General features: G+C 35.2%; 2 protein-coding genes across 2 annotated transcripts; one reads left to right on the top strand and one right to left on the bottom strand.

Moving 5' to 3' along the window:
• Positions 1-650: 650 nt before the first annotated feature.
• On the top strand, positions 651-21276 carry LOC124633089 (polyglutamylase complex subunit TTLL1-like). Its single transcript, XM_047168183.1, has 3 exons — positions 651-1556; positions 3102-3255; positions 19952-21276. The coding sequence occupies exons 1-3, from the start codon at positions 651-653 to the stop codon at positions 21274-21276; spliced, it is 2385 nt and encodes a 794-aa protein (XP_047024139.1).
• A 115-nt stretch (positions 21277-21391) lies between these two features.
• On the bottom strand, positions 21392-22693 carry LOC124633457 (polyglutamylase complex subunit TTLL1-like). The gene has a single exon (XM_047168685.1). The coding sequence runs from the start codon at positions 22691-22693 to the stop codon at positions 21392-21394; it is 1302 nt and encodes a 433-aa protein (XP_047024641.1).
• Positions 22694-24350: the final 1657 nt, after the last annotated feature.

The following is a 24350-nucleotide window of genomic DNA, read 5'->3' as shown; positions in this document are numbered from 1 at the left end:
AACGTCATATTATGTAGCTATCATTTAAAAAAGCAATACAATTTCTAAACACAATCATTAACCATTAGTTCTTTACAATCATTATCGTCTCCATTACCAAACATTTGTAAACGACAAACATTCCAATTATGACGTTTCATTACCAATATTGGTTTCATTTGTCGCCCTCACTGGGAAAACCAGCCAATTTGGCCATTGTAATCGTACTGGCCAGTATTAGTTCTAGCATCGCTTAATATCAGACTAAAGTATGGTTATGACAGCTATATCTAGGACTTACAGTCCTCTCTATAGAGGCACAATTAGAGGCTTGCAGTTAGCGTCTTTTTAATTAAACGCCTGTCTAGAATGCTGTTCGCTCTTGAGTGTCTGTTTAAGAGTTTCACCACGGTTTAACGTAGTCATAGAACTACTTAGTTCAGTTGTTTTCTTTTGTGAACTATTTTAGAAAATGATGTCTGCCCGCTCACGCCTTACCGGTGACTTTTTTTGTAGAATAAAAATAGAACAGGCGATTACAATTGTGCAACGCACACGTCAGAAAATTCTTATCAGAACGTCCTACAACAACTCCGGCTCGAGCAGTTGTTACGAACGGTTGTGTGTCACTCTCGTAATTATAATAATTAATCTACCCACCTACTTACAATATGGTTTTAAGTAAATGTGCTGTGTGTAAGAAGAATATTACGAAAAAGGCGCCAGGATTAGAGTGCAGTAGATGCAACAAAACAGTCCATGCTGACTCAGCCTGCGCAAAGTTGTCCAACAAGCAGCTGAACACCCTACGCAACTCTACAGGTATAGAATGGAGCTGTGAAGACTGCATGCTAAACTTGTCACGTAGGTCATCTTTTCTCGTTCCCGATGACGAAGGCGAAGAGGATTCTGATTCTGACCACGTCGTTAATGCGAAGGCCACTTTTGACCCTCGCAAACTGGCACAAGACATATCGCGAGAACTAAAGAAAACCTTTCGCGAAGAGATAAGTGGCCTACAGTCCTCACTACAATTCCTAAGTGAGCAAATAGATTCTATGGAAAAGTCCGTTAAACACCAAGACACTCGAATCAAAGAACTTGAAAATAAAAACAAAGACCTTCACAACAAAAACAAGAACTTGGAACTCCGAGTTGCTGTACTAGAACAGGATATAAAACAAATTGAACAGAATACGCTCTCGTTAACACTAGAAGTAGCCGGCTTACCTGAAATTTCACCACCCGATGTTCCTGATGTACTAGCAACTGTTGGCACAAAACTTGAATTAGATGTTCAAGACATTCAGTTCTCGTATCGAATCCCCGGCAACAAAGACAAACCCTGTACAATCGTTGCCGAAATGAAATCGAAGAACGCACGAAATCAATGGATCGCTGCTAGCAAAAAAAAGAACATGACGGTGGGACAAATATTCCAAGACGTCGCCGAAGACAGAGCTCATAAACGTATCTACATTAGAGAAGCACTCTCAAAGCATTTCAAGACTCTTCTATACAATACTAAGCAACAACTACGTGAATCATTTCAGTATATATGGTGTAAAGACGGAAAAGTATATGTAAAAAAAAACGATAATAGTAAAACATATGTTATCCAGTCTGTACAAGATATCGATCAAATTAAAAAAGAAAATAAATCGTAAGTAATCATAATAATCAGCCCCATTAGCATTTAAGTTTTCTATATCCCTCCCTTTGCAAACTACATTTTAGTACTCTCTATGGAAGAACTTCATATTAAAGAAATTATTGATTGTAATTCGTTAGACTCTTTTTTTAAACAGTTACCTTCCACAAAAAATCTAAATTTCTCTTGTATACATATAAATATCCGATCATTAATTAAAAACTTTGTAAAACTACTGCAAATCATTCATAACTGCCCAATTCCTATAGATATCATTGTACTCACGGAGGCTGGAATATCTGATAACATTGTTCAGTTGTATAATATACCTACCTACAATACATATTCACAACTTCGAGCGAATAAAAAAGGTGGCGGAATAATTGTGTACGTAAAAGATTATTTAAAGTTTACTCCGATCCAATACAAAAGTTTTACTTTTGAACATTTAACAGGAATTTTGAAAATAGGACGTAATCAAGACATTGTATTGTGTTCCATATACAAACCACCAGTTTCGAATAAAACAACCTTTGTAAATGAATTAGGCAGGTACATCTCTCAGTTTGATTCAAAAACTAATCTTATTTTGGTAGGGGACACAAACATCGACCTAAAATCCATGTCATCTCATAAAAACTCGTATTTAGAAACACTGCACGGGCGCGGATTGATGTGTGGAATCACGGATTACACGAGAATTGAGACAAAGCAAGATCTTATCACGAAAACTTGTATTGACCATATATTTGCTCGTCTCCCCACATTAGACCCGTACTCGGCAGCGCTAAACATCGTACTGGCCGATCATCGTGCGGTAATACTTACCTGCGTAGATAATACTGCTCTAAAACAGATACAGCATGTTTCGAAAGTCAGCATCGACTATAATAAATTCTATAACGAGTTAAGTAAGGTTAATTGGACTCTAACAAATGATATGCAGTCCTCAAATGAAATTTATAATTTTATTTGCAAATCTTTTACCTCTGCACGCAACCAATCATATACGGAGAGTATTTGCAAGAAACGTCGTAAAATATTTCGAGTACCTTGGATGAATAAAAATATTAAAAACCTTTGTGACAAGCGTGATGAACTATTCCAATTGTGGAAAAACAATCCAACAAACGTTCATATAAGATTAAATTACAATAAAACTAGAAATAAAGTTCATAGGTTATTGGAGAAAAGTAGAAATTTATATTATACAAAAAACATAGAACATAATTTTAAAAATACAAAAAAAGTCTACCAAATTGTAAACCAAATGCTTGGCCGGGTAACGTTATCAGTCGATGAAGCGATATTGAAAGCTTTCGATGCACAAGGATTAAGCATTAAGACAATCACAAATGGCTTTGCACGGGGTTTTGATAAAGCAGTTAAAGAAATAATTCCGAATTGTAATTTGAAATTATTAGACCCATTGAACGACTGTAAGCCCGTAAATTCATCTATAATGTTTCAGAAAGCCACAACTGATAAAATACAGAAAATTATTAAAAACCTTGACTCCAATAAAGCTCCTGGCGACGACGCTATTAAAGTCTCAGATCTAAAAGTAATTAATAAAGAAATATCAGTAGCAGTAGCGAACCTTGTTAACATTAGTGTTAGAACAGGTATGTACCCTAAATCTTTGAAAAAGGGTTGTGTCAGACCTATTTTCAAGAAAGGTAAACGCAACGACTTCAACAATTACCGACCAATAACTATTCTGTCAACAATAGATAAAATCGTTGAAAAGTACGTGTGTCAACAAATCCACAAGTTTTATAGTGACCATGGTGTTATACACCGTAATCAGTTTGGCTTTCAACGTGGTAAAGGTACTACTGAATTGCTATCTAGCTTTACCGATCAAGTCAATGAACACATGAATAATAAAAATCACGTGCTAGCCCTATTCATAGATTTTTCTCGCGCGTTTGACACCCTCAACCACACACAACTCCTAAACAAGCTTGAGACTAGTGGTATACGCGGTCCTCTACTAGAATGGTGTAACAGTTACATTAGCGACCGTAGCTTTCAAGTCAAAATCGAAAATACACGTAGTGACACTATTATCACTACTGAAGGAACGGCACAGGGATCAGTAATCGGCCCTTTACACTTCTTGACGTACGTAAATGACATGAACAGTTACTTAGAACATTGTACTTGTTATCAGTTTGCTGATGACACATGCTTATTGGTGGCCGACAAAGACCCAAATAAAGCATGCAAGCTACTACAGTCCGACTTCAATACACTAAGTAAGTGGTGTCATGACAATGGTTTAGTGCTTAACCCCAACAAAACGAAACTCATGCATATCAGGTCGCCTTACCTTAAACAGTCGTTAACCTGTCATATAACAGCTCACGAACACAGTTGCCTACACACTGTCTCATCTTGTTGTTGCCCTGTTATTAAACTAACTGACTCACATACCTACCTGGGACTTAACATTGATGACAAGATAAATTGGACCAACCATATTGAACATGTCTGTAATAAATTGAGACAGTTCCTTGCAAATATCACCATACTTACCAGACGTATTCCATATAAGGTTAAACTAATGCTATACAACTCATTGGCGGAGTCACATGTTCAATACTGCCTCAGCAGTTATGGTCGTACCTATAACACACACCTCAACAAAATTTATAAAATTCAGTTACGAATATTAAAGAGAATAGTGTCACCAAAAACTAAATTACGATACAAAGATAATGAATTAGGCCTTTTTAAACATTGTAATACTTTACCAGTCCACCTCCAATTCAAATTAAATTTATTAAAGGAACAGTTTTTTAATTCATACTTATTCACAAAAAAAGAACATTCTGTATACACAAGAAGCATCGCTCAAAACAAGTTATGTACAGTGCGAGCCGATAATACGTTCGGAGAAAGAACTACTTGCTATATGGTTCCCCGGTTAATTAATCAACTACCCTCTGATTTGCGAAATAAAATAACAAAAAATAATTATAAATCTGTTCTCAAAAAACATCTGTTGGATGACATGGGGATTGGAACGTGGTGATGTACTTGTCTATTCAATTCTCACACACTTACTATTGATTGTGCTGTAATTCTTTATTGTATAATTCGTCAACAATTGTATTGAGATCCGATTTCCGTAGCATAAGGACAAACCTCAGTGGTTTATTTGTGCTATTGTAACAGAAAATTGTATGTTTTTATGTTTTGATAATAAAAAAAAAAAAAAAAAAAAAAAAAAACAAATGGGTCGGTAAGTCTGACGTGGGGAGCCTTATGTCTATTAGTATACCTACATGGAAAAGAAAAGAAGCGAGAAATAAATATCTTTTTAATATACATATAATGAATCAAAATCAGATAATAAGTCTGAATGTAATTTAATTAATTGATTCTAATTTCATCCAAAAATAACAAGATATACAAGGAAAAACAAAAACAAATGAACGTTGGCTGCCAAGAACTTTTTCTTTTTTCAAAATTAGCGCGAGCCAAACAACCAGATCATAAAAAAACGAATAAAAGAGAGAAAATTGCATTTACCAAACTAATTACAACGAATAATTCGGCCGAAGCAATTAGAATACTTTTTGGAGCTCCGCGAACGTAAAAAAATGGCGGAAAAACTTTTGATAACGAACACACAGTGGTTAGCGTCAGAACTACATCCAATTAGACGTCTGAGCCCATTAAATGGATCCAGTAGAAGTTTGAAACTTTCACGCAAATATACAGTAATAGTTAGCCAGCAACTTTATTGGTTAACCAGCTTTATCACTAGATCTGTTTGTGCCAGTTCTAAATAATTGTAGAGGGGAAAATCATTGTTTTGTTACTGAACTAGCTTGCACTCGCGGCTTTAGGCGTTTCATTTGTTTGACTTATGGCATGCTTAGGGAAACTGTAGTTTTGCTCCATATTTAAGTATAGGTATCCCTACGCGTGAAGTAGTTTCCTCTGGACGCGGCTTTGTATAAATGATCTGCGTGCATTATTTTTTTATTTATTTAGATATAGGTAGTAGATAGGTATACTATTTTACCTTACCAGTTTCCATTCGATGGCTAGTACGAAGTAGGTCCAATTACAGACTGGCTGAAAGAGCAGACCAGCATAAAATAGTTTCCGCGCTCCCCAAAGCTTCGGTTACGTTGAATGTAACCGAAAAAAACCGGTTCTTTGTAACTGTACTAGCGAACCAACAAGGATCAATTGGGTTTTCCGACGGACTGTACCCGACGTACCTATGCGGAATAGAAAGCTTTCATTTTGGTATCATCGTATCATGTTAAAAAGTTGGTAGAAGGAAAAAAATCTGTATAAATTCGTGAATATACTTGCTTTTTAACATGCTTGTATTACTTTACTTTGCTTCACTATGTATGTAAGAAAATCTTGGAATCTCACCCACTTCCCGGTCTTCGATTAGGATGAAATTTTGCACATGCTCTGAGTTCTGATGACAATACATGAATAGCGTGTTTTTTAGTTTTTTAAAGTAATATTTTTTTTAGATTATATCTGGGTTTTTAAATCATTTTTTTTTATACAAAATATGTAGTTCAGTATCAAATAAAATGAAGACTGGGTCTGATATATTAAGGACCGAAACTGGGCCTAATTTTAAAGGTCACGAATAATAAAATCACATGTGGGTGTTTCTTATGATGGTACTCAAGTAAGCCTATAAATGTATCATATTTTATCTATTTACACCCACACACTAGGTGTAGGAGGATACCTAATATTTGGAGGAATAGCAAATAATGCTTACCTATTATGTAACGAGGATTAAGGTAAGCCTATAGTTGTACGTGCTGTCTTACTTAAACATTACGAAGCATTGGTAGTGGTATCTCAATATCTAGTCCAATTTCGAATTTAATGGACATGGTAAACTTATGGTGGTGGCGTCATAGTTCCCAAATAAACGCGTTTAATTTTTAAAAAAGCTGATCGCTGCAGGTAATTTGTAAATGCCTTTAAAAGTAGGGTATGAATTAAAAATCGATTTCAAAGAAAGCATCATTATTTTATTTCATTCTTCTTTAATTTGTAGGTTGCGGAATATAGAGACAAAGTTACTTACCCATACTTAATGCTACAACAATTCTAGTTCACAAGCCTTTATAGTGACATAGTTTCAGATCCATGTTCAGCTAAAAGCTTAGTCAATCGGAACATGACACAACATGCCTAAAGCCTTGTATCTCAACAACTCTTGATAACGATAGAAAATAGCCTACAAACCTACAATCTGGTTGTATTCAAAGCAATTCCTTTGATATTTTACCAGAACCAACGTTCACTTTATACAGTTTGATCTGATACTGCTTTTACTAACGGTTCTTGACTGAAGTCATTCTGAAATGACTGACAGAAAGAGGTACCATGTCACGCAAATGTGAAAACAAATCTATGATTGATCTCCTTTTTGGGAAGTCGGTTAAAAACTATTATGCGCGACGCTTCAAATGTTAGAACTACTTCGTAGAAGCAATGTTATTTCATGGGGACATAAATACACTAGCTTAAAAAGTTACCTACTTATGACAGTTGAGGTATCGTGTTCGGTGACGACGATAACAATCATTACTGGTTTTTTTTTACTGTATTTAAAACATTTGTAACAACAAACACTGTTTAAAACTCTTTTTCCATAATCGAATCAGCTACACTCGCCCCCAGATTGAAGGGAAACGAACTCAAGAGGCTGAAACGTCACGAAATTTTATTGATATTTCTGTTACAATTGAATGGTTAGAGAATACTCTGATTTAAGAATATGTAAGGAAGTATTGAATACATGAGTACTTACATCCCTTATACCGATACATACTTGTTTAACGTGATACTTTGTGTGGGTGTAAAAAGTTTGTGTTTATTTAGTAGTGACGGGATGAAACAAAGAATTACTATAATAAAAAAAAATAAGCTATTCAGCTGAAGAGTTTGAGCATTTGATTTGCTTCGAAGGGTTAATCTCAAAACTCTGGCCTAATTTGAAAAAATCTTTCCGCAGCTTTTAGTAGGTGCGTCCCATAGAATATGGGTGAAATTGCTGGCAGAAGCTAGTGTATTATAAAAAAAGAATCATTTTTCCGCTCGAGTTCACATACCATCTGACGCTTTTTATATCCGCGTTGTAAGTACGTAGGTATCAAGGAAGGAAATTGTTTTCTGATTTGCTGAGAAACCTTTACGATGATCTGAGAAACATTTGGGATCCTTAGTCCAACATTAAAGTGGCCTTATGGGGGATAAAAAAGTATTAATATCGTTCTGCGGTTTCCCTTTCCCATGTTACGAACATAAGAACTATCGTTACGAAGAACGTTTCGGTAATGTGTTCATCTTTATTTCTACAAGTTATTAAATGTTCTGCCGCGTATTCTTGATGGATTTGGGAGTTTGATAATTCTATCACTTTTCTTTTGTTTTTATTTAGGTATGCTGCTATCTGCTTATTCATAGTTCATTGGAAAAAAATGGTTTTTTAAATACTCTATTACAATGAATGCTCAAAATTGAAACAACTGTTTTACGGCTTTAAGGTATTTTTTGTTCAAAGAAAAAATTATGACTTTCTTAAAAACAGGTAGGCGGCAAGAGTACCCTTAAAAGCATGACAAGCAAAATAAACTTATTAACTTGAAAAGACATAATTTCAAATTATTGTTATTTTATTTCATCAAAATTGTTACGATATTATAACCTTAATCTGTCATCTCATACTCAAAATAAGCCTCTAATACAACTATCAAAATAACTCCAAAACCACAACCACACTGCATATATTTTCCCGCAGCACACAAGACTTATAAGAAAACCAGTTCACCAGTACAAAGTTGGCGAATAAATATGCCAAAGACAAATATTATATTTGAGTGCACGGAGTATGCCTCAGAGATATTGGAACACCCGGCTGAGAGGCAGAGGAAATATGTGTAGTGTGTAGTGAGGCAAGTTCCGTTTGAGAATTTATTTTAAACCAGTACATGTTTTATTACAAGTCTGTCTTAACTTTACTACTAGGTTAGGTTAGGTTTTCTTTTGAGACCTTATTGAATTATTGCATCGCCACCTTTTCTATAGCCTCGCAACCAGACAATGTGTCTCTTAATATATCAAAATGATCGAGTTTTGTCATAGACTAGGTGAATACGAACTTCATTCAGACATGTGACAGACACAGGAATTCTTCTGCTATAGATTAGGTACTATATCCTTATATTATGAATAGAGAACATAAGGCTTTGACATGATATTACGAAACATGTTGAAGGTCAGACAGTTTCAATTTACGCAAGATAATAATATACGTTGTAAGTTTTCTTAATCTCCCAACAGAGCAATGTGTCATCTGAAGAACTTTCTAGAACATATTTATGACACACTTGAGACTAACACTATAATCTAAAATACTTGTCAGCACCTTATTGTTCGTAATGTAGTACAATTTTTCTCAGTAACCTGCGTACATTCACGCGCAGTCGTTCTCAGGAGTGAAAATAATATTTGTCGAGATAAAACTACGTTCTTTATTATTTTCAGACGAATGTGTCCAAAAACTTTGTTTTTGTTGTTGTTTCGTTTTTGCTATATTTTTCTTTTAAATGTTAGATTTCAATAGAATTGAATTAAACATGCACTTATTTTCTTTCCCTGTCTGAGAGGTGGTCTGTGCCCTGTGTCTGTGTAATGGGACGGTAAAAAGCCGATGATACTCGTATTATCTTTAAACTGTATATTCTATTAATATTTGTAGCATGATCATACGTCTAATTTACAATGATATCAACCACTTACATTGGTACTTTGGCAAGTGTGAGAAAACATACCTATTTCTGAAAAGTGTCAGAGGATTGGGTGGCAACCGTATTGTGTACATAATTGAGGATAAAACATTGAATTCCGCATACTTCACGTACACGCGTCTTTACTTAAAGAGAAATAACCCGTTGAGTGTTATTTAGTCAAGGATTAAAATACCTTCTCATTCTGCTACAGAAATAGATGTCGAATTCATAGTTTTATACGTCTATATTTGCTGTGAAAGTGTTGGGTTCGATCACTCCTATATCTGTGACTTACTTTTCCATTAAAGTTACAACTTAAACAGGGGATGGATGTTTGCTTAGGCCGCTGGTCTAGAGTGTTATAGATAATACCTATATCTATCATTTATCACGATAACTACTTCTCTATAGGAAAACTTCCAAAGACGCTTTCTCGTGAAGGAAATAAAATCTTTAGGTCCTGCATAGACAGCGTTTTAAACGCATATTAACACATATTGACGGTGCCTTTAAAAAATACGGCGTGCAATGACCCTTAAACGCATGTATTGATGCTCCCCAAAAGATAACGAAACCAATAATACCTCTTTATAAGTCATAATTCAATCTTAGCTTTGCAAAATATATCACATTCTCACGCACTGCGCGGGTTTCCATCTCAAATATTACTTCGATTTTACCAACATTACTTACGAAATTGACTATTGCGAGGTATCACTTTCCAATTAAGGGAAATCCTTTGAAATTCCTTCTTATTTCACTCGAGGCTTGTGGTTCATTTCTGAACACCAAAATCGCTTATGAAGCTCATTTTGTACTGATAGATTTTCCACAGAAAATTCAATTATATGACGTGAATTTGCGATACATCGAAAATTTATCAGTCATGTACGCTGTTAAGTAGCTTAATTTATTAATATTTAAAGTAGCTATACGGTTTCATATTTTAATTAGATTATTAATTCGATTTTAATTAGAATAGTTTTCATTTTTCTCTTTATAAATATCATATAATACAATTCATGTATTATATTTAGTTCAGATTATAAAAGAACATAATCTATAAAGGGTCTTCAAAAGCTTTTTATTCTAACGTTTTTGCAATATCGAACGCCGGATGTCAATTTCCTACCCATCCCCAGTTATTTTATTGGATATTGTTACAATATTATCAGAAGGCTTTACTTACGCGCTTTTTATCTTTGAAAAGAGCTTTTCAATTAGTTTTCTATATCCTCTATTGTTTTCTACAACACTAAGCAATCATTGATAGTTTCCATTTTAGAAATTGTATTCTTATCTAAATGCGAAAGTGACTGAACCAATTTAAATATCCATCAAACTTCGCATGGGAAAATATTTTAAGGATAAGTACGATAATTAAGCAACTTAAAGCTTTGAAATGATGTCTATAAAATCATTTTAGTATATTTGTCTTGACTAATATTTTAACTAAACACACCGTCTTTGAGCCCTTATAATAATTAATAATACCTATTTTAAGAAAAAACTCTTAACCTTTATAATCCAGCTCATTTAGTCTCATTAGCTAAGAAAGAGCCTTTCATAATTTCATATTTAAGAAAAATGTGTATTGTTTTATCAATTATAACAAATATTAATAATACATAAGCAAAATATTTAAATGAATTAGTAAATAATGAGAATAACTTTATCAATTACATAGAACCCATAATTAAATACCTGTAAGTACCCATGATGAGGACTGATACGGAATTATTTAATAAAAAGAAACAAAAAAATAACACACAAAGGTTTTAAACCTTACAGTTCTTGTTACAGCCTTGGTATCGCACTGCTGCCCCACTGCTGAGCTGCGGCCTCCTTTCATGCGGAGAAGGATTGAGCATTAATCACCACGCTTGCTCAGTGCGGGTTGGTGATTTCAGACTTATTGTATAGTCCGGGTTTCCTCAAGATGTTTTCCTTCACCTTTTTATCAGCCATTGGTGTCCAAGGTATACTTAGAAAGTACATACAAACTTAGAAAAGTTGTGTTAGTACTTGCCTGACCTGGAGTCGAACCCAAGCCCTCATACTCGAGAGGTTGGCTCTTTAAAAGGTGCAATATAATAATTAAATATCGCAAGGGACCCTATCTGGGGTGTGGTTTATTCAGAAACCGAAGTGCTTTTGTTTATTTCGAATAAAATGCAACTAGTAAAATATGTTACTAAAATAGCCAATATTACCCCTATTACGAGATAATTTGCGTAACATCGATAATTACATTAAATCCCCGAAACACATGCAGGTATTTGCATAAACTGTTTTATAATAATATCAAATTATTTTTTAAATAAGCATTTATGTAATGCTCATATTATGTAATGCAAATTGGTGTTACGATGCCTGTTATGCCTATCGATAGTTTAATAATTATTTATGTTTTTGTTTTAAAATGCTTTTAGCTTCTTTTTTCTTATTAATGTTATTATAACGACGAGATTCCATCAAAACAATATACGCGCCAACTGCTGCTATTTTGTGTTAGCGAACAAGCTTGCAATTTTGGAGTAAATTTTTTTAATGGTTCGTATGCATTTTTTTGCTCTTTGCTAGAATATAGAAGATACTTCAATTCACGTCACAGTGCGCAAGAAAAAATCTCGATCATACATACAAGTCTGGACCATAAGTTTAATATCTGCCATAGGTATTGATGAGTGATGATGAATTGAATTTATGTTTAGGCACAATCAATAAAAAAAATATATAAAGAATCTAGCTGTGATTACTGAAATATGCACACAGTGAACAAATAGCTGGAAACAAATGACCATCCATTTTGAAACTCGTTAATAATTTTTAGCAGTGCCATTCCTAACAGCTCGAATAGCTAACTCGACAAAAGCACTGCGGCCGAAATAACTTCTCGCTATAAATTCAAGCTGAATTGTGCAGCTTGAAACGCTGCTTGTGAATAACTTCAATTGAAATAAGAATACGAGAAGGCGACTCCATTTTTCTCCCGATAAACGAGTTTCCTGACACTCGATATGAACAAACATCGGTGTACTTTATTTAAAAGGTGCTGAAAATGGCAGTCTAGACTGTTTCCGTATTTTGGGCCAATAGAATTTAATGGCTCATATTTCAAGCACCAATAACTGTCCTTTTATAGCAAGAATAGCTTTTCACCCTATCTCATTCATTTTTTGAGTTTGAAAGGTAAAATGATAAAATTCTAACTGAAACAAAGGCTATTTAACGAAATGCTCCTATTGTTTATTTACAATACGAAGCTTTTGTTATCATAAATTTACCTACATATCTACCTACTATTAAAAACACTCAGCTTTAACCTTTTCGCCATATATGGAAGAGATTTTTTTAAGAATTCATAAAGAGACTATCTTTATGAATTCTTAAAAAAATCTCTTCCAACTTCCCCCAGTGTCACTATTTCTTGTTAAGACACTCACGTTATGGTACAGGGTTTCCCGTTTTTAACCAGAGGTCTGACATTTTTATAACTTTCTCTATAAGATTTAAAGCAGTTAGGTTCTGAAAACTGTGCTTTCATAGCCATTATTTCTCTCATATTTTCCGCTATCCCCCATTCACGGAATAGTGGAGAGAAAATTAAAGCATATTTTATACTCCTTTGGATTGTAAACAATATTAGTTTCCACAAATGTTGGCCAGCTGTGAATGTTTTAATTAATTTATGTGCTGCAACGTAGAATATATTTCATAACAGTATTTACAGTGTACTTGCAACTAATGAGCTTTGCTTTAAACAATTTTCGTTTAGATTTTAATGTCGTTAGTGTAAATTGTGGCATTTATTTTGTTGCTAAATAAGATAAGTCACTACATAGTGATAAATACTATCTCTTTTCGAGGAGCAACTCTGAGTACCTAATTGTGACAGTAGTCATTTTACTGCACATAAAAGGCCAATAAATATGATGGAACAGAAAGTACCATTTAAAGTAGCTTCATTTTAAATGTGATTAAGCATGCATTAACCAGCGTAATTGACATTAAAACTTTAATTTACAAAAGAGAAAATAAACGGTTATTGAGATTAATACTTAATTTATGTATATCCGATTTATTTCGAAAGTCGTTAAACAAAAAAGTAAAGGACTGGTATAGCTCGCACTCATTCTTTTGAACGCAGTCAGGCATATCGGCAACGATCCTTATTTCGTAAATGGAGCTTGAAACTCAATTATGTAAATGCAATTACCGAATATCGACTCATTATTAACAGGCCAATTAATAACACTTATAAGTATAACAGAACTGTTCCAAGTATGGTGTAGGTATCTTAATTAGTAATTTTTCATAATTACTACAAATAGCAACCTTTTTTTTTTTTTTTTAGCGACGTAAAATCATCAAATGACCCCTCCCGCTGTGGGTTAGCAGCGGTGAGGGAGTGTCAGACTTTTACTGACTAAAATCGTCGTGTTCCGTCATAGGCCTTTTATGTACCAGGGCCGCGGTATCTCTTTCGAACAACCCGCAGCACAAATAGCAACCTTTTGTTAGTTTTACAGCGCCCATCAGAATAGCTGTCACTCCTTATATGCAGCCTCGAAATAAATTAGGTCTTTACCTATGAAATGGCCGTTTTGCGGTAATGGCCATTTCAAATCATAATATTTTTTGTTTGGCTAAGAATTGTTATTTAAAATTAATTTTATTAAAAAAATATAGAATTCATCTTCCAAAAGTAGTCATTATTTTATTGATTAGTGCTACATTGTCATCGCATTTCAATCTTCTTCTTCATCGTGGATACGTTAAAAAATCAAGTTATTATGGAATATGAGTACCGTGGTGCAGCAACGCGGCACAAGCGGCACGTAACATCAACGACGTTTACGGAGCTAACATTGCTAACTAACGCACCACCTGTTATTGGTGTGCTCGCTTCCGTTTTGGAAATTTCGACCTGAAAGTTGAACCGAAGACTTTGGTCGACAACAATAAATTAAAGGCGATTGTGGAAGCTGATGATACACAATCGACGGCTAAAGCTTTCGACGTTAGGGTAAAAACAATATTGATCCATTTGCGTCAAATTGGCAAGGTAAAAAAGCTTAACAAATGGGTGTCCCACGAACTCAATGAACGCTAGCGCAAAGTACGCGTCGAGACGTGCCTTGCACTGCTCAACAGACACACAAATGAATGATTTTTTCCGTCGTCCGCCAGTCACCAGACCTTACGCCCACACACCTCAACTTTTTCCAGAATTTGGATAAGTTTTTGTCGGGTAAAAAATTCAGTACCCGAGAAGCAGTAAAAAATGCCTTTGAACAAATCGTTGCCTCCCGTCCAGCTATTTTCTTAAAGAAGGGCATCAATTCACTGCCACTGCGTTGGCAAAGAAGCATTGATTGCGTGGGTAATTACTTTGATAAGTACAAATAAAAAATACATGAAAAAAAAAACGTTTACATTTTTTCATACAAAACGGTAATTTCATAGGTAAAGACCTATTATTTAAGAGAGTTCTGAAGGTGAGAGCGCTATTAACTTTCATATCAATATCACCTACACAGGTTTGAACCCTTTTATACAAGTTGGACAGGTGTTTCCTTATTTTAAAAACAGCTTTTCTGGCATACTCCTACTTTACTGTAATTCCAGACGCCTACTTTACTGTCCTAATCAGAACATATTTCCTTACTTAAGATTCCTCGGAATCCTGCACAAAACAATTATTGAATGTGTCAATCTAAGTATGTTTAGGCCATCATTTACAGAGCTGAAGATGTGAAAATGTGTTTTTATCCTACAAAAGATGAGTGCTTAAGTATGATGATGGCTTTTCTTCTAAGTAGAACGTTACCATACTGAATGGTTTTATAAAGCATCTCACAAAAGGTTCATCTTGTCAGTTGGCGTGTAACATATTATCGTAGATGATTTACATACAAGGAGCCTAACCTAATAATGTAGGAGCGGCTTCATTTATCATGCGCACAATATTTCACAAGTTCCTACTCCACCAGCGATGTTGTTCTTTTGTATTTACTAGTACTATGCAGAAGAATACGAGGTGAGTATGAAGAGGGGTATTCTGTGTTTTAAATTATACCATTTTTTTTAAATTGTATTTTTATATGTTTTCAAAACAGCCAATATTTTGACGCCCTTCTGTTGGATAAAATGTTTATCGTAAAACTAAATCCTATTTTATTTTCAGCCACCCTTGGTAAATAATGTCCAATGTACACTTACTCACTTCTTTTATTGTCTAGTGAAGAAAATGCCTGCCAACACATACCAAACACCAGCGCTCAGTATAGCACACTCACACACCTATAACTACAATTAATAATTCCCAAAGATATATAAACCTTCTTCGTGTATTTGGGAATAACCCAGCGTGTATTATAAATGCTTGTAAGCATTATTGTATCAGTATTTATAAGATTACGTTGGGTATTGTTTATATAGGCTCCTGGGGTTTGCGGGTACCAGAATGTAGGTATTTTGTTATTCATTACGTACGTTCCCACTTCACATTATAACACAGGTATTAAATTCTACATAGCTTGTCTAACCTTAAGGCAATTATATGTCAAGCTCGTTTTGTTTGTTTGACCATTATTTATTTATTAGAGTCCAGACCGCACACTTCGAATGCCTAATATAGAATAAGTACGTTGATTATGATGAATGAAAGACATTGTACAAAGTATAATATTTGATGGAAATCCTAAACTAGCTAATGATGTAGAATAATTATTTGAAACATCAATAAAAAATAACATTTGAAAATCTACACCAACTATTCTTAATTAGATAATTAAGTTTTACACACCAAATGAACCTATATTTTAACTGTTTGAAAGATCTACATAAATATTATTTTTGGAGTTCTAAATAGCTGGAATTTATTTTATTTCGGATTGTTCTGTTTAGTGACTGGCTTGATAAATTTTGTATTTCTTAAACTCTTTTAAGTGTCTTTGCATAACATAAGAAAAAATACTATCCTACGGACTACGGAGCAAGCTATAAACAAAACATATATTTAGATAGGTTCTATGAACTACAGAGTAAGCTATAAACAAATACACATACTATATAGATAGGTACCTACGCCATCCAATTTTATTACGAGTATATCGACCACGTATCACGGGGCCATGCTCCGTCAAGCATGAAATCTCACCTGCACCCCAATTACGCAGCGCCAATGCAATTGGGACAACTTTGAGGGTGATTTTCACATCACGCCTCATGTTAGCTGATTACGAGGTTTTACGTGACTTGATTAAAACTTCTAATTCCTTGAGGTTTATTGGAAGTCGTAATTTTTAGAGCGGCTCTATGCTGCGCTAGTTTAATTTTAGCGTATGGCATGTGTCAGGAAAAGATGAAATTGCTGGAAAGGTCTCACTGATGTGTACATGTTTTGATTACGTACTAATTAGTCCCTGTCTCGTATTCTACCATATTACTGAATTTTATGGGTGTATGTACGCGCGACAAATTTTGGAAAATCTACTAGTGAGAAAATGATAGTCAGTGATAATCAAATATTGTTTTTAACTAATCATTTATTATACAAACGCGTATTAAAGTCAATAAACTAGAAGGAATAAAAAAACACATTCATTTCAAACATAGTTGCTACATCAGTGCAAGACAGTACGAACTAAATAAATCGTACCAAGATTGTTTTCAGCCATGTTTTACTCGTATTGCACGTAGCTCTGAAACACGTGTTACAAAGAATACTAGTACAGTGCTAACTGTTCCAAGAAAACTATAAATTCTAACAAACTTCCTCACTATAGTTTAAGTGATTCTATTTACTAGCTCACACGTTTTCGAACGATTTATCCCTAACATGTGTTAAGAAAGATTACCTAGAGCTTCTGAAAATAATACGTGATTAACCTTATCACTGCAATGTAAAGAAAATTGATGGTATTTCTAGATAATAGGATAGATGATACGTGTTTAAGATTAGACTGAACGTCAGATCTAAACTGTAGGTGGAAATTAATGATTGGACTACCGTATAATGTTCAGTATCGATACAAAAATGGCATTTGTATGAACTGTTTCCCGCTGTTTTATCTCCTAAATAAATAGGTACTTACTCTCTGCACTTTTTTACAAAAACCCACGAATAACACTGAATAAAAAAACACAAAATACCCTGAAAATTGTTATTGTTGATACACATTTTTCAAAACATAGCTTTGGCTAGGCGTGAAAAACAGTTTCAATAAACAATACAAAAAATTACAAAGCCTATGTCGGTATATGACCTCTATCCACCACAATTGGCTCACCTATCTGTACCGCATCCAATAATCCCTAAACCAAAATATTTTCCAGCGAAACCAAATTGTATTTCCACACAATATATTCTGGTGTCAATATACCCGTTGTTCTGAAAAAAATATACCTATAGAAAGAGTTTAAAAAATAACTTACCTATTATTATCATATAGAAAATGTGCTGCGTTGTGCAACCACTAATTCTATGTCACGCATAAAATATTGGCTTACAACAGTTCAAAATATTTCCTTCATTATTCTGACCGACCTAAAATGTATTTGCTGAAGTTAAATCATAGTTTCTCCGTAAATTACGCTACGTTACGCTCATTTCGTGCTCAGAAAACCCACGGGAAAAGAAGCACTAACATTACTCGAAGCTCATTCCACCTACAGCTGATTGAATTATTCATAGGAAGACGTACATTGAGTTGCAAATAACGACCAAACGCAGCGTATCGGCGTGAATTAGTGGCCGGGGCGATAAGTGAGCGTAAATGCGCGTAATGTTAAATAATAAATGAATTTATCGGCGCTAAACTCAAGTGGCGTTTACTGCGCATCGCTTGTTGCCGGCTATTTGCCAATTTACGATGATGATTACATTTAATCAGTAAGCAACAGCGAAATTATGGAGTTTTGTTTTATATTTTTCAAGTACGTTTACTTATCATCATCTTCCGAGGCTTTTCCCAACTATGTTGAGGTTGGCTTCCGTAAGTCTTTTACTTATATGCCTGTCAAATTGCCCTTGGTGTTGATCTCCGTGTTTTTGTTCTTACAGCAAAAATAATGTAAATACTTTTTAACAAGTGTAATTGTTATTAGCTACTCCATTATTCACGAATTATTTAAGTTGTTCCCAAAAACGCTCAAAAATCTATTTTGATTTTTATAAAATTGTTACTGTTTTCGTTAATTCCAATGGAACATCGCAACAAATTAAGACTTCTTGTTACCCTATACTTCTTTTTATTGTATTAAAATATGCCTTATTCATTTAGTAAGATCTATATAGAATATACAACCAATCGGGTACGAAAGCAAGATAAAGTGGCATAACGTTTGAATATAAATGAATTTATGGGCGCTAAGCTCAAGTAGAATTAACATGTGCCACATTTCGCTTGTTGTCGGCCATTTGCAAAGGCCATTAATTTATGACCCCGATTACCAATGCAGTATTGATTAGTGAACTTTATTTGTGCGAAGTTAGCTCATTGGAATGTGGCTATTGTGTAGGAACTTTTGTTTAGTGAGCATTGGAAGGTATGGATAAAAAACGCTGAAATTATTTCATTATTCCAAACAATAATATACTGCTACTACTAAACTATATTAATTTTAGCGACATTAGCAAATAACACAATTTCTTGAAACATTTCATCAAACTTGAAATTAGATCTAAAAATCGCAAAAATTTACCTTTTTTTTTATTATTTGACTTAGAAAAGTAACATTTATTGATCCTAGTCATCTAGTCATAAATCTTTTAATATTTCAGACGGATGAACTGAGTACTGATACATCGGTAGTTACGGAAACCCTTAAGCTGCTCCGTCTTTCTATCCGAGATAAAATCCATCGATTCCTATTAGACGATATTGAGGTCAAGAGCTGAACCGTTCAGTAAAAAATCTTATATTTTAAGATATCCGTTTCTGTATCAGAATGTTTCTAAATCTTTCGTAATCAAAAGGATTTAAAAATATAAATAAGAGGAGTTACCATAGCCAAAAAACTGACCCAAAATTGGCTTCAAACTTCTTTTTGCCACTGCTTGTGCATTTTTAAAAATAAACTTTTATATAGAGCGGTACTAAAAGGCAGTAAAATTTATGCGCCATAAAAATGTCTTTAAAGTTTTTATTAAAGTTGCTGATCGACAGACGACCCACAAAAACCTGGTAATGATCATCGCCGCGGTTTCGCTCATGGCTCGTCCTTCCTAATTGATAATAGATTATCTTTTGGCTTTGTTTTAAGCATTTTACATGCGCAGTTATTCAGTTGCTTTACGTATAATAGTTGGGAAAAAAGTAAGGAGTATTTTAAAACGTTTCAATGATATTGTCTACTCTTTCACTCTCAAATGCAACACTGTGTTGCTATGACAACTTAGTTTACTAACAAAACAATCAAATATTACTGTCAAAATAGTTAGGTCGGTCATGGTTTATTTTATTATTTTAAATGCAAAATAAAAACAAACCTACGTATTTGATGTGATCTTGAACAGCAGTGATGCGGCCCTCACGTAATTTGCCCTCGCACAGCAGGAAATCTGTAGTGAATGTATACGGTCGCCTGTCAGCCTCACCGCCTGATGGGAAGCGTATGAACTTCTGCACAGATTTCGAAAAATCCATCGTCATCAACAGCTTCAAGCAACGAGGATGGAGACAAGTGTCACCTGAAGAAGACTGGCACGTGTACTGGGCTAATACGGGGAACTGCCGCAGCATATTCAGCATCGAGAGTGGCCTTCGACTCGGCGACAATCAATTAATCAACCATTTCCCAACACACTACGAACTAGTACGTAAAGATTTACTCGTAAAAAATATAAAGAGATACAGAAAAGAATTGGAAAAAGACTGTAATCCCCTTGCGGAAAAAACCGAAGTGAAACTCCCGAGCGGGCAAGTCATCACTCGCTATTTATATTTAGATTTCATTCCGGTAACGTTCGTGCTGCCTTCCGACTACAACATGTTTGTAGAGGAGTACCGAAAATTTCCTCAAACAACCTGGATTTTGAAGCCCTGCGGCAAATCTCAAGGAGCCGGTATATTTCTCATAAATAAACTGTCGAAACTGAAAAAATGGTCCCGGGAATCCAAGAAATACTTACAGCATCATCTCACAAGCAAAGATACTTATGTCATATCACGCTATATAGATAATCCGCTTCTTATCGGAGGGAAGAAATTCGATTTAAGGATTTACGTCCTCGTTACGTCGTTTCGTCCTTTAAAAGCTTACATGTTTCGGAATGGATTTTGTAGATTTTGCACAATGAAATACGACACGAGCGTCACGGAGCTCGATAACATGTATGTTCACCTAACGAACGTCAGCGTACAAAAACATGGCGGTGACTACAATAGCCAGCACGGCGGTAAGCTCGGTATTCATAACCTAAAACTATATTTAGAAGGAACTCGGGGTCGAGAAGTGACCGAGCGGCTGTTTGAGAACATACAGTGGCTGATAGTGCACTCGTTAAAAGCTGTGGCCCACGTTATGTCGAATGACCGCCATTGCTTCGAATGTTACGGCTACGACATAATCATAGACGATAACTTAAAGCCGTGGCTTATAGAGGTGAACGCCTCCCCTTCGATGACGGCCACCACGGTTAACGACAGGATACTCAAGTACAAGCTCCTGGATAATGTTTTATCGGTAGTTCTGCCCCCGGACGGAATTCCGGACGCACGATGGAGCAAAACGCCTACTGCAGAGGCTTTAGGGGATTTCCAAATTCTCATTGACGAAGATTCTATGTACAAGGCAGAGACGGACGCTTTACAACGTGAGAAGAGCAGTCGCAAATACTAAAACATATTTGAAACACTCATGTATTGTTTAGGCTTGTTTTTTTTAAATAAAACATTAAAATTGCACTGTTTTTTTTTTATTAAATTTCTAAAACTACCACAATAATGTTAGAAAGTTATGTTCTGACGCGATGGAATTTGTTGTAACGTGAATTGGCATCTTCTTTTTCCATGAGCTCTTCATCAATCAACAGTTCGAAGTCACCGAGCGCTTCAGCTGTCGGAATCTTATTCCACCGAGCATCGGGAATACCATCTGGTGGTACAACCACTGACACGATGTTATCAATTAATTTGTATTTCAATATTCTATCATTATGAGTTGTCGATTGTAAAGATGGTGAAGCGTTCACCTCTACAAGCCAAGGCTTGAGAGTATTATCTATTATGATATCATATCCGTAACACTCAAAACAGTGCCGATCGTTAGCCATAACGGGTGCAACAGCTTTCAAAGAGTGAACAATAAGCCACTGCATTTCTGCAAACAATCTATCGGTTACAGAGCGGCCTCTCGTACCTTCCAAATATAGACGGAAATTCTGGATACTCATTTTCCCGCCGTGCAAACTGTTGTAATCCCCACCGTGCTTCTGTACGCTCACATTAGTCAAATGCACGTACATGTTATCGAGCTCAGTTACACTCGTATCATATTTCACAGTACAGAACCTACAGAAGCCGTGTTGGAATAAATACGCTTTTAGAGGGCGAAATGATGTCACCAGAACGTACAGCCGCAGGTCAAATTTCTTTCCACCAATTAGCAATGGATTGTCAATGTAACGTGATATAACGTAACTTTCTTTACTCGTCAGCTGAGGGTGGAAGGGAGTTTTCGCTTCGCGGGACCACTTCTTTAGTTTCGATAATTTGTTTATTAGAAATATTCCTGCACCCTGTGACTTTCCGCATGGTTTCATAATCCATGTACTCTGAGGAGACTTCCTGTACTCTTCAACAAACATGTTGTAGTCAGCAGGTAGTACATAGGTCACAGGTATAAAATCTAAGTGTATATAGCGGGTAATCACTTGTCCATTGGGTAAAGGTACCTCTGTTTTTTCAGCCAAGGGATTACCTTCCCTCTCAAGCTCTTTCCTGTATCTTTTGATATTTTTTACTAATAAATCTTTACGCGACAATTCGTAATGGTTAGGAAAGTGATTTATCATTTGGTTGTCGTTCATTCTGTAGCCGCTCTCGATACTGAAAATTGTTCGGCAATTTTGTGTGAAGGACCAGTAAAAGTTCCATTCATCGTCGGGCCCCACTTGGATCCAGCCGCGGCGCTCGAAGTTGCTCATTATCACAGACTTCTCCAAGTCGGTACAATAAGTCACCCTACCTTTCTCCATAACTGGCGGTGTAAGTTTACCGTAGACTGCGGGGGATACTTTTTTCGCTTCTTGTGTCATTACGCACTAAAAATTCTAAGACGAAGACATTGTTACAAAAATAAAAATATACTAAAACAAAAATAAAATAAAGCTTTCGGGAATGTTTGATTAGTCACTGTCAATTTCTCGTCAATTTCCTTTTCAGTTAGTAGTTTTAACTCTATGGTTCCACCATGGAGTTATTGTTGAGAAAGTGTTCGCAATTTTGTTTGTGGTAAGGTAATTAATTTCCATTATGCTGGTGTTAATAATGTGAAGCGAAGTGGGCCAAGCTTTTAACAGCAAATTAAAAATATCAACATTGATTGATGGGCAGGCGATCAAATATTGTTGTAGTGGGCCGGGCGCGTTCGGCACGCTCCCCAAGCGACAAGGTAAAAAGAATAAAAGCCATTGTGTCTTCAGTTTACCATCCAATTTTAGTAGAGGCGACTTCAATTCCCCGGAGAAATCTCGTTCAATATTTTCTCCTCTTTTGTTTGTTTGTATCATTTTCTAAACTACGCCGCGATAATCTGCGTTTTCATATCGCATATGTGAAGTTTTGTTATGTTCCAAGGATAGGGAATATGATAGAATTATTTATGTTCGGGGGAACTAAAACTGTAGCTTACATAACATATTTTGCACACATGATTTATTATTATGATCTTATCCGAACTCGGAGATGTTACGAAAATACCTGAATTTTACCTCCTTTAGTAAAATTGGCTTGGGAAAGCTGAAGAAAACAAGAATATTGTCAGTGTGCTATTGTGTGTTCTATTTGTTTATCTTGTTCTGAAATATTTTGCCGTGATAGGCTAAAGCTGGGATATTGGACAACCGTTCGATAGCGGTACGCAATATACAAACTTTGATCTGGGAGTGAAACAGACTTTTTTGCGAACAACGTATGTGCAGGCAAAGATAAATATGTGACAGGCTTTTCATACTATATTTGTGTTTATGTTATACACGTTCGAAACGTATCAGAATTTTGTACCGTGTACATATTTGTCCCGTTTTTTTTAACTATAGAGGTCATGGATACGGTCCTAAATGTTTCCTAGTTCAACTTGCATACAGAAGTTCCTATTCATAACCAATCCCAATAGAATTTTAAAAACTATTAATTTAGGTAGTTACTAACGCTTGCACTGAACAGCAAAAATCATCATGATTTTTTTTATTCACGTAAATTACCAAAAGTCTCTCTAACTATTTCAAATATTTATCCATTTTAAAATCAACCCCGCATACGCTTTTCATACTCACTGCATAAACCACGTTGCGTTGTATCCATCATTTTTTTTTTTGCATTTAAATAAAATACGGGTATAAAATATTATAAAGGTCACCTTCGGGTTTTCAAGCTACTGTATTCAAGTGTTTATCATTCATCATGTGGCCGACACTCAATCTCTGCTGCCACCGCAAGGGACTAAACTTGATGATACTTTTTCATTTCTTTGTTATGCTTCCACCAAAATATGAAAAGGGAAACGAAACGGACGTGTGAACTTATAGCGTGTGTTTTATTTTCCCTGAGTGTGCAGAAAAGGCAGTTTACGCCATCGTCATTATTACCCATGAAACGCAAATTACAGTTATTTTTGCATTTTCCTTCCTGTAATTTTCAACATAAGCTTTTGATTTTTTTTACAAAAATAAAAATATTTTTTACATAATCACG

This window comes from Helicoverpa zea, chromosome 9 (genome assembly GCF_022581195.2).
Source record: "Helicoverpa zea isolate HzStark_Cry1AcR chromosome 9, ilHelZeax1.1, whole genome shotgun sequence".
Lineage (NCBI taxonomy): Eukaryota > Metazoa > Arthropoda > Insecta > Lepidoptera > Noctuidae > Helicoverpa > Helicoverpa zea.
This window is presented reverse-complemented; position numbering and strand designations above follow the sequence as displayed.

What these genes read in the sequence shown, in the direction of transcription:
- LOC124633089 (XM_047168183.1), top strand. Translation starts at nt 651, where the DNA reads ATGGTTTTAAGTAAATGTGCTGTGTGTAAGAAGAATATTACGAAAAAG. An exon ending in TATGGTGTAAAGACGGAAAA is followed by an intron (nt 1,557 to 3,101) that starts GTATATGTAAAA and finishes ATAATGTTTCAG; the next exon opens with AAAGCCACAACTGATAAAAT. An exon ending in TAACATTAGTGTTAGAACAG is followed by an intron (nt 3,256 to 19,951) that starts GTATGTACCCTA and finishes GATCTTGAACAG; the next exon opens with CAGTGATGCGGCCCTCACGT.
- LOC124633457 (XM_047168685.1), bottom strand. Translation starts at nt 22,693, where the DNA reads ATGACACAAGAAGCGAAAAAAGTATCCCCCGCAGTCTACGGTAAACTT.